General features: G+C 41.8%; 1 protein-coding gene across 1 annotated transcript; it reads right to left on the bottom strand.

Moving 5' to 3' along the window:
• Positions 1–1,482: 1,482 nt before the first annotated feature.
• On the bottom strand, positions 1,483–9,956 carry LOC129535168 (allergen Bos d 2-like). Its single transcript, XM_055393792.2, has 7 exons — positions 9,830–9,956; positions 7,254–7,393; positions 6,990–7,060; positions 5,580–5,687; positions 3,451–3,552; positions 3,247–3,283; positions 1,483–1,673 (listed from the first exon to the last, which is right to left on the bottom strand). The coding sequence occupies exons 1-6, from the start codon at positions 9,908–9,910 to the stop codon at positions 3,267–3,269; spliced, it is 519 nt and encodes a 172-aa protein (XP_055249767.2). The 5' UTR covers positions 9,911–9,956; the 3' UTR covers positions 1,483–1,673; positions 3,247–3,266.
• Positions 9,957–10,914: the final 958 nt, after the last annotated feature.

The raw sequence follows: 10,914 nt of genomic DNA, 5'->3' as shown, positions 1-10,914 counted from the left end.
GTAGGTGATGCCATCCAACCATCTAATCCTCTGTCGTCCCCTTCTCCTCCTGCCCTCAGTCTTTCCCAGCATCAGGGTCTTTTTAAATGAGTCAGCTCTCTGTATCAGGTGGCCAAATTATTGGAGTTTCAGCTTCAACATCAGTCCTTCCAGTGAACACCCAGGACTGATCTCTTTTAGGATAGACTGGTTGGACCTCCTTGCAGTCCAAGGGACTCTCAAGAATCTTCTCCAGCACCACAGTGCAAAAGCATCAATTCTTCAGCGATCAGCTTTCTTTATAGTCCAACTCTCACATCCATACATGACCACTGGAAAAACCATAGCCTTGACTAGATGGATCTTTGTTGGCAAAGTAATGTGTCTGCATTTTAATATGCTGTCTAGGTGGGTGATAACTTTCCTTCTAAGGAGTAAGCTTCGGTGCTTACCAAAGGTCCCCTGAGTGGTCTAGGACTGCCTCATCTCTCCCATCTCCCTTAAACATTTTTCCTGGTCTCTTGTCTTTTCCAGTTGCATGATCTATTGGGTACCCATGATGCTCCTTTCTTCCCATCAGTTGGCACCAATCAATGACTTTTACTTTTGAAAATTGTCTGATGAGGAACTTTTATGCAAAGCTTTAGGTAACTCTGTAGCAGCTGCTGCTGCTGCTGCTAAGTCACTTCAGTCGTGTCCGACTCTGTGTGACCCCATAGACGGCAGCCCACCAGGCTCCCCCATCCCTGGGATTCTCCAGGCAAGAACACTGGAGTGGGTTGCCATTTCCTTCTCCACCTGCATCAACATCAAATTCTTTGCTTCCAGGGTTTGAGCTGCAGAATACCAGCAGCAAGTCGGACAGCGCAGACCGCGTGCTTTGTAAACACCATCAGGGCGCTTTCTTTAGTAAATACTGTTCCCTTTTGTTGTATGTATGTCTGTGCTCAGTTGATAAATTGTGTCTGACTGTTGTGACCTCATGGATTGTAGCCCGCCAGGCTCCTCTGTCTTTGGGATTCCCCATGCAAGAACACTGGAGTGGGTTTCCATTTCCCCCTCTGGGGCGTCTTCTCAACCCAGGAGTAAAAGCTTCATCCTTGTGTCTCCTGCATTAGTAGGTATATTCTTTACCACTGCATCCCCTGGAAGACTGCATGCTGCAAAATCCTCCCCACCCCTTGCGACCCCACAGCAGATGAACGCTGCTTAACCCCATGCTTGAGTTGTTTTCAGGTGTTACTTAGGATAGCTCAGATTCTATTTGAAGTTGTCTGACTAACCAATTCCATCTCTCCCATGACATCTGACAGGAACCTTATATCACCATATACAACTACCATCTGTGGTTTATTCTCTCTTGTAAACACACTCGCTGGATTCACACTGTGTGTCCTAAACAGCGTTATCTTCTCCTTTGTACACTTGATTTTCTTCATTGTTGAATTTACATGTTGTGTGCATTTGCCAGTAGAAGTTTGTCCACTACACATATATGCATTAATGAATTTATTGATCAGTTTAGGAATCCAGTAACATCAGGAAGAACAGAAGATAGTCACAGTTGGAAAACCTGGGTTCTGGATCATGATTTTCTGGGAGAGAAGGAATGATGATTTCAAGGAAAAGGTCTATTATCTTCATATGTGTTTTGGGGACATATTACTGCTTCGATGCTGCTCGTATTCTTAAGCCTGAAAGGAAAGTAAAACATTGTTGAGTTGCCTAAGGTTAATATGATATTGCCCAGAGCAGGAATGATAAAACAGAAGCAGTTTTTGTTGGAAACAGTGGAAAATTTTCCTACAATATGCGTTTCACAGAAGTTCATCTGTGTGTACCCCTGTGGCGTTGCATAGAATTACCACCTGGGGAAAATTGTTGTGAATTAGTCTAGTATCAGGTCTTATGTTGAGAGGTACTAAGTTATGTATTCACAGCTCTGAAATGTAGGAGATTATAAACTATGTGAAATGTGCCAGTTACATCTTCTGCAGTCTCATGTATCATCATGAATGTGTTGTGGCGGTAAGGTCCTTCATTCACAGTGGGATTCCCCAGAGATCATCATAACTCACAGCTCAGGGCTTCACACAGACTCCTTTGTCCTGAAAGCATCTCACTGTGGAGTCTAGACCGTGTCAGTCTTTAGATACTGAATCCAAAGACTTAAGGAAGTCTGAGCCTTTGGCACGTGGCAATGTGAAGTGTTTTTTATTCCCATTCTTTATTAAAATTGATTTTTATTGACGTAGAGTTGATGTGCAATGTCGTATTAGTTTCAGGTATAGTGGAAAATGATTCATTTATAACTTTGTTATTGCTGAGTCACTCAGATGTGTCTTAAACTTTGTGTCCTATGGAGTATATCTTGGCAGACTCCTCTGTTCATTGCATTTTCCAGGCAAGAATACTGGATGGGGTTTCCATTTCCTACTCCAAGTGATCTTCCTGACCCAGGGATAAAACCCACCTCTCCTGTGTTTCCTGCATTGGCAGGCAGTTTCTTGACCTCTGAGTCACCTTGGAAGCCCTCATTTATAAATATATATATATATCAATGTCTATCTATCTATCTATATATATTTATATGCAGGTAAATGTATACCTTTTTTAATAAATTCTTCTTCTTTTATGTTATTAGAAGCCACTGAGTGTTGTTCTCTGTGCTATCCAGTAGATCTTTTTTTGTTTATTTCATATATTTTAGTGTGCATCTGGTCATCTGAAACTCCTAATTTACCATTTGCCTGCTTCCCCTTTGGTTACCATTAATTTTATCCATGTTTGAGAGTCTGTTTCTGGTTTATTATTATTATTATTTATCTTTATTGATCTCTTTTATTTCTTTTTTTTTTTAAATTTTACAATATTGTATTGATTTTGCCATACATTGACATGAATCTGCCTTGGGTGCACACGTGTTCCCCATCTTGAAATCCCCTCCCACCTGCCTCCCCATACCATCCCTCTGGTTCATCCCAGTGCACCAACCCCCAATAATAATGGTTCATTTGCATCATACTTTAGACTCCACATAGACGTGATAGCATATATTTGCGTTTCTCTTTCTGACTTACTTCGCTCAGTAAGATCATGTCTAGGTCCATCCATGTTGCTGCACGCGGCGTTACTTCATTCTTTTTCGTGACGGGGTAATATGACATTGTGTATGTATCCCACTCTTAAAGCAGTTAAAAAACCCTCCCCCAAAGTGTTAACCTACAGAAAGGAAACAGCCTTGTCATTTGTCACATGTCTACTCACCCAGCTGATGCTCTCTGTTCTCATGGAGGACAGTTGTCTGAAAGAGAAAGAACAAGGGGACAGATGACCACTGACATGCCTCTATGTCAAGGGGTTATTTCAAAGCAGCTTTTGTAAGAGATGTCTCTGTGAAAGGGAAATGTGACTTCAATGTCCTACTGATGTGTTTTCATTTCGGATACCTGCTGTCCTCTGGGGCTTTACCTGTTTCGATGACATTATCTATGTTTTCATTTGGAATCCCCCTTTCACTGTTCAGTTCCTGATACTTCTGAAGTTCTTCTTGAGTGAAGCTGTCTCCTCTGCCTGGATTTCATAGCAAACAGGGCAGAAGAGGTGTGTATTAGAATCCTTTATAGGTTATAGAGTGTCAGCCGGCTCATACCTGTAGCGTCCAGTAAGACTCACCAACACCATTGCCTCCACCATCGCCTAAACCCTGCTCTGCAGGTAGCTTTCCACAGCTGTGCCCGAGTGTGCACACAGGTCTTCATATTTTTCCATGGGGCAGAGTCCACATAGCTAGCAAGTCACCACGTTCCTCTTCTCACAACTACTTAGTGAGCTGCAGGTCATTCAACTGTGAGCTTAAGCATGCCCCAGTGAGATGCAACTCTTCATGGTCCATTGAAGAAGTTCATGGCGAGTCTGAGCCTCAGAATTCCTCCCAACTCTAACTCTTTCTGTTCGCTTTGTGTACATTCTAGAATTCCATCCCTGGGGTTTTCAGGAACCCTCATGAAATGAAAGGAGAGGGTTATTATTTGGAATTATCACAAGCACTCTGATCCCATTGAGATGGTTCAGGATCGTATGTATGTTCCTTACCCCACCCCTGATGTGTTCAGCCTGCCTTTTGTCTGTGAAATATTTTAGTCAAAGAATAAGTTTAATCAGAGAATTGAGAATGTCAGATAGCAAAGGAAAAAAGACAAATAGATGAAATAATAATGTAGTCATGAAGCAAAGATAAGGACCTGCAGATCCTCCGCAAGGGCAATAGATATTATTCTGGGTCATACCCTGTGCGCTGTTTTATACACACTGAAACCCCCACCCAGTAGACAAGGTTACTACATGATGACCAGACTGCAGCCATGACAGAAGCTGCCACCGTTTAGAGAACTGACGTCCAGGAGATGGGAACATAGCGGTCCTGGAACTGAAGATTAACTGTAGTGAATACATCAGGATAACGCTGGTCAACCGCTCATGGTTAACTTCAAAATGACTGTCAGATCTGACTGCTGTTTTTGCAAGAAGCCCCCTCCCTCTGTCTGTAAAAGCTCTTGCCCCACTGGTTGCCAGTTGTGGGGTTGTTTAGTCAGCGTTTGGACAGAAATCCACTCTCCCACCTAGTTGTTGGCATATGAACGAAGCAGACATTGCTTCCTATGAAGCTGGGCTCTTAGTTGGCTTTTGAAAGGAGGGCAGCAGGAACCCGCTTTTGGTAACAACATTGCACACACTTCTCAGGTATTTTTTCAGGCTTTGTCATCCTCAAATACAAGACAGAACAGCCATCCACCTCCAATGTCCATAAAATAGCAGAAAGGATAAAGGGATGTCAGAGAACCAGGGGACTGCGTGGATGGCAGAATGACTGACATGCCTGTCCACACTTCTTCTACAGGATTCAGTATCATAGAGAGGTATTTGCAGAGCTTTGCATTCAGGTTCAGGCAGTATTTTAAATATTGTGAGGAAGAAGAAAGCGTTGTTGTAGAGAAGAATGCAGCCGTGGCCAGGACCTGTGCGTCAGCTAAACTCAGATTTAAGCTTGGTTCACTTTGGCATCAGGACCTGGCAACTCTGTTGTGTGATCCTTGGCGAGAAAGTCATGGAGCTTCCTGGAATATCTCATTGGAATCTGGGACAAGAGTATCTCCTATTTAAAAATGCCATCTGATAGAAGTCCCAGTGGATACATCTCCTCATTTTTCTAGCAAACTTTCTAAATCCCTGCCTCGTTTCACGTGAAGTCTGAATTCTCCGTGTGAACACACGTCTGTCCCAGGGTTCTTCCTATGAGGTGCTGTGGTTAGTTGCTCAGTCCTATCTGACTCTTTCTGATCCCATGAACTCTTTCCTGCCAGCCTCCTCTGTCCATGGGATTCTCCAAGCAAGAATACTGGAGTGGATTCCCATGCTCTCCTCCAGGGATTTCTTGACCCTGGGAGAGAATCCAAGTGTCGTACATTGCAGGTGGGTTCTTTCCTGTCTGAGCAGCAGTGAAGCCATAATATAAGGTATGTGTGTCCTTCTCAAATTAGTATGAAAATACTGATCATATGAACATATCTGCTTTGTATTGGACAAACGACAGTACGTACCAACACCTTCAGTTATTTTTGTGATCTTCTCTCCATCATCGTTTTCAAAATAAGTTACCAGCATGTTGTCTGATACATGAATGATTTGAAAAACATTTGTACCCGCAACTGTGACAGAAAAAGAGAAAATCAAGCCTCAATATGACGAACTCCTTTTCTTTTCATTTGAGTGCATTTTTCCTCACATGCTATCATCTGTCTTCCCTCGGATGATGAACCTTATCTCACTGACATTTCTAGTTGTGTGTTTCTAGAACCAGTTAAGACAGCTAGTGAGCTAGGAAAGCTTTCTCCACACCCCTTCTTCTGAAGATAATTAAGGCTTCCAGTCTTCTAGACTGAGCAGTCTGTGCACGAGGCAAAGTTTCTTATTGCAGCTGTAGGAGGTGTTGAACCTCAGCCATCTCAAACCAGATCCCAAAACCTGACTGTTAAATTTTCAGGAATTGTGACCCAGTATGGAGGTGCAATAATGGTTAGAAAGGAATTCTAATAATTTGAATCAATCGTAGTAAAATAAAAGGTAATGCCCAGTCCAGAGTTATTTCCTAGTGGAAGAGCTAAAAAAAGACGTACAAATTAGTCTGATGCAAAATGTTCAACATATATTCTCTGCAGTGTTTGCAGATTAGATCCTGTGGCTGTGCATCTACAGTTGCAATTAGAAAAGATTCACCAGACAGAGATTAGAATCCTCCATTACGTTTTCTCCATGAAAGTGAAATATATGGACACTTGAACACTTAATATATTACAGTATTGATATTAATATTTGAGAATAATTTTCTGTTATTTTCAACTACAGAGATAGAATCTCTGTTAATGCCCCTTTCAAATTATATATTGATATTTGTATTTGAGAATTCTTTCTCCTTATTTTAAGCTATAGAGATAGAAGTCTATGGTAAAGTCCCTTTCAGTCTGTAAAAATTAGTTTAAACCTTTGGGCTCTTATTTTAGCTGTTGTCATTTTTGGGCTTTAAGTTAATCATGTTCTACTTTCTAAACTTGCTAATGAAGAACTTTGAATATTTAAAGAATTTCTTTAGTTTCTGCAAATTTGATTATGTAGGTCAAATAAAAGAAAACAGAATTGAGAGAGTTGTTACAATCCTAAGTAAGTCTACGCACTTCTCCATGCCCAAGGAACACGAGGAGTGAATGTTCTGGGTATTTTTCTCAGAGACCATGAATGGCCACATTCCAACCTGGGACCTCATCCTGGTGTTGTGGGGCAGAATTGATTGGTGAAAAATTAAATCGCTTTTCCAAGGTTGCATTGGTAATCAGTAGAGGAAATGGTCAACCCATCCAGACATCTAGTTCTCTTGAATGGAACCGAGACTATCCATCTGAACATGTTCCATGGTTTTCTGGAAGACCGCTCATCTGAAAAGCTGGAATACTCACATTCTATGACGTAAACATCTCCTTCTTGTCTCTGTAGCACTTCTGTGAATTTCTCGCATCTCCCGTCTTCCCTGAAAACCAAACAGACAAGACATTCCTTCCTCACCTTTCACTCCCTAGGGCTTGAGGACGTCCTTCCGTGAATAGAGTTCGCACACCCAGCTTCACAGCCAGGACTCACGCCTCTGACTGCACATTGGAGCCTGGACCCCATGTCAGAAGCCAAGAGACTCCTTGTTCTCAGTTGGGTCAGGTTGTGCTTACTTGGCATAAAATGTAAGGGAGAGGTATTCACAGTTGTCAATACATTCAATCTGACGATAGTAACACCTCAGTGGGCCTCCTTCCACAATCTTCTCCTTGTTATCTGCAGCTGCGTAAATGGTGCGCCACTGTCCTGTAACCTAACAAGGAAAGTGTCCATTAACGTCAGTCAGTATCTTTTCTGGTTCATCACCAATACACAACACTATCTTGGCTTTGCATTTACCACAGAAGAGAAGTAAATTGAATCTTATTAAGCACACGACTGGAAAGGGTCAGTTTTCATTCCAGTGCCAAAGAATACTGAAACTACTGCACAATTGCATTCATCTCACACGCTAGTAAAGTAATGCTTAAAATTCTCCAAGCCAGGCTTCAGCTGAACCATGAACTTCCAGATGTCCAAGCTGGTTTTAGAAAAGGCAGAGGAACCAGAGATCAAATTGCCAACATCCTCTGGATCATCGAAAAAGCAAGAGAGTTCCAGAAAAACATCTATTTCTCCTTTATTGTCCATGCCAAAGCCTTTGACAGTGGGGATCACAATAAACTGTGGAAAATTCTTCAAGAGATGGGAATATCAGACCACCTGACCTTCTTCTTGAGAAACCAGTATGAAGGTCAGAAAGCAACAGTTAGAACTGTACATGGAACAACGGACTGGTTCCAAACAGGAAAAGGAGTACGTCAAGATTGTATATTGTCCCCCTGCTTATTTCACTTATATGCAGAGTACATCATGAGAAACGCTGGGTTGGAGGAAGCACAGCTAGAATCAAGATTTCTGGGAGAAATATCAGTAACCTCAGATATGCAGATGACACTACCCTTATGGCAGAAAGTGAAGAAGAACTAAAGAGCCTCTTGATGACAGTTAAAGAGAAGAATGAAAAAGTTGGCTTAAAGCTCAATATTCAGAAAACTAAAATCGTAGCATCCGGTCCCATTACTTCATGGCAAATAAATGTGGAAACAGTGGAAAAAGTGGCTGACTTTATTTTTCTGGGCTCCAAAATCACTGCAGATGCTGATTGCAGCCATGAAATTAAAAGCCGCTTACTCCTTGGAAGGAAAGTTATGACCAACCTAGACAGCATATTAAAAAGCGGAGACATTACTTTGCCAACAAATGTCCGTCTATTCAAGGCTCTGGTTTTTCCAGATGTCATGTATGGATGTGAGAGTTGGACTGTAAAGAAAGCTGAGCACCGAAGAATTGATGCTTTTGAACTGTGGTGTGGGAGAAGACTCTTGAGAGTCCCTTGAACTGTAAGGAGAGCCAACCAGTCCATCCTAAAGGAGATCCGTCCTGGGTGTTCATTGGAAGGACTGATGTTGAAGCTGAAACTCGAATACTTTGGCCACCTGATGTGAAGAGCTGACTCATTTGAAGAGACTCTGATGCTGAGAAAGATTGAGGGCAGGAGGGGAAGGGGACAACAGAGGATGAGATGGTTGGATGGCATCACCGACCTGAAGGACATTGGTTTGGGTGAATTCCGGGAGATGCTGATGGACAGGGAGGTCTGGCTTGCTGCGGTTCATGGGATTGCAAAGATCAGACACGACTGAGCTACTGAAGTGAAGCAAAGAAGATTAATAAATTAAAAGATGCTTGATCCTTGAAAGAAAAGTAATGACCAATAGATAGCATATTAAAAAGCAGAGACATTACTTTGCCAACAAAGGTCCGTCTAGTCAAAACTATCTTTTCTCCAGTAGTATGGATGGATGTGAGAGTTGGTCTATAGAAAGAAAGCTGAGCACTGAAGAATTGATGCTTTTGAACTGTGGTAATGGAGAAGACTCTTGACAGTCCCTTGGAATACAAGGAGATCCAACCAGTCCTTCCTAAAGGAAACCAGTCCTAAATATTCATTGGAAGGACTGATGCTGAAGCTGAAACCCCAATACTTTCACCACATTATGTGAAGAACTGACTCATTGGAAAAGACCGTGATGCTGGGCAAGATTGAAGGCAGGAGGAGAAGGGGATGACAGAGGACGAGATGGTGGGATGGTATCACCGACTCGATGGACATGGGTTTGAGTAAACTCCAGGAGTTGGTGATGGACAGGGAAGCTGGCTGTGCTGCAGTCCATTGGGTCGCAAAGAGTTGGACACGACTGAGCAACTGAACTATCTGAAGCAAAGAAGAGTTCTACTTCCTGCCTTGCTGAATTACATGACATGACATCATGATATATGTTGGAACAGAAAGCGTAGTATTCAGCGTTTTTACACAGAATTTGGAGTTTTTTGTCATCACTAAAACAATGCTAGTAAAAACTGTGACAGTTCATAACTTTCTGAATGTTTGCATGTTAGGTTCTTGTTGTTTTGTTTTACGTACAGACAAGAAGAAAGATTCCAAGAAAAATACCAAGAGCAGATAGAGCGTTGTATTGCGTTCATGTAGATACGTCAACCATGATATGTGTACAGTCTGGTTGTACATATTAAACAAGAATATCTCTGTCGTGTGCACACACAACCTCTGACATATAACCTCTACACACACACTTGCCCAGGAAAACAGGCAAGACCTTCTAGCAGATTAACTCATTCTGAGTACCTTTGAGTGGTCTATCTCAGTTGCAGTTTCCTGGGCCACACAAACCAGACCAAAGACGAGAGTCACGAACACAACCTTCATCTTGGGACTCTTGTTGTCCTTCTGCTAGAGAAGCTGAGGATGTCCTGGTTGTTGGAGAGCTTGTGAATTGGTTTCACGTTTTATAGGATACATCTCTTGGCAGAATCCATATTGATCAAACAGTGGTTGATCTTAATATCTTGAATACATAGATATTGTCTTCGGACATCCTGGTTGGCAGCTGAGCTTTTTGGCATTCTGTGCTTCTTATATACACCTCCTGTGTTATTCCTTTCACATTGAAGAGGTCTGTTTAAGTTTATTTTGTAAAACTAAAGATGGCCCTGTCCTGTCTCAGAAGATAAAATATGTGGTGTCTCTACTAGGAATGAGTTTTCAGGGAATTCCTCCAAGGGGTCTATGTTTTTATATGTTAAAATTGAAGTACAGCTGATGTACAATATTTTTTTTTTGTTACAGGTGTACCATTTAGGTATTCATAATTTCTCCTTTTGAAGTTATAAAAGTATTGGCTTTCCTCCCCTATGTTGAATAATCTTTATTTTTCAAATAATCTTTGTCTATTATTTATTTTATGCATAGTACTGTGTTCTTCTTATTCCACTCCTCCTGAGTGTGTGTTTCCGACTTCTTTTCCACAGCATATTTGTTTGAATAAACATCTGTATATTTTTATAGACTCTGTTCCCATTGCCCCTGCATAGTATCATCAGGATATGTCCCATTTTTATCCATTCCAATGTCGATGGATACATGTTCATAGACCAGTCTTTGTAAAGAAGTGAGCCATGTTGTCTTGTGGGTAGACTTAGGTGTGGAACTGCTGGATCTCAGTGCCTTCTTATTTTCGATTCCTGCCAACAGGAGATGAGAATTTCCATTGCTCCATCCTTGCCAGGACTCAGTATGGTCAGCTGTTTTTCATTTCAGAGATTGTATTAAGTGTGTGATGGTATCCAGTTACAGTAGGAACTTTCATTTCCTGAATGAATCAAGCGGTGGGCTTGCCATTTGTCTGTTTTCTCTGTCAAGTGTCTCTGCAA

The sequence above is a fragment of the Moschus berezovskii genome, chromosome X, assembly GCF_049115385.1.
Source record: "Moschus berezovskii isolate FMDL1 chromosome X, NW_MosBer_1.0, whole genome shotgun sequence".
NCBI classification, from domain to species: Eukaryota; Metazoa; Chordata; class Mammalia; order Artiodactyla; family Moschidae; genus Moschus; species Moschus berezovskii.
The sequence above is the reverse complement of the archived record's forward strand: the minus strand, read 5'-3'. Positions and strand labels throughout refer to the sequence as shown.

What these genes read in the sequence shown, in the direction of transcription:
- LOC129535168 (XM_055393792.2), bottom strand. Translation starts at nt 9,910, where the DNA reads ATGAAGGTTGTGTTCGTGACTCTCGTCTTTGGTCTGGTTTGTGTGGCC. An exon ending in AGATGTTTACGTCATAGAAT is followed by an intron (nt 5,688 to 6,989) that starts GTGAGTATTCCA and finishes TTTCTGTCACAG; the next exon opens with TTGCGGGTACAAATGTTTTT. An exon ending in AAAAATAACTGAAGGTGTTG is followed by an intron (nt 3,553 to 5,579) that starts GTACGTACTGTC and finishes TATGAAATCCAG; the next exon opens with GCAGAGGAGACAGCTTCACT.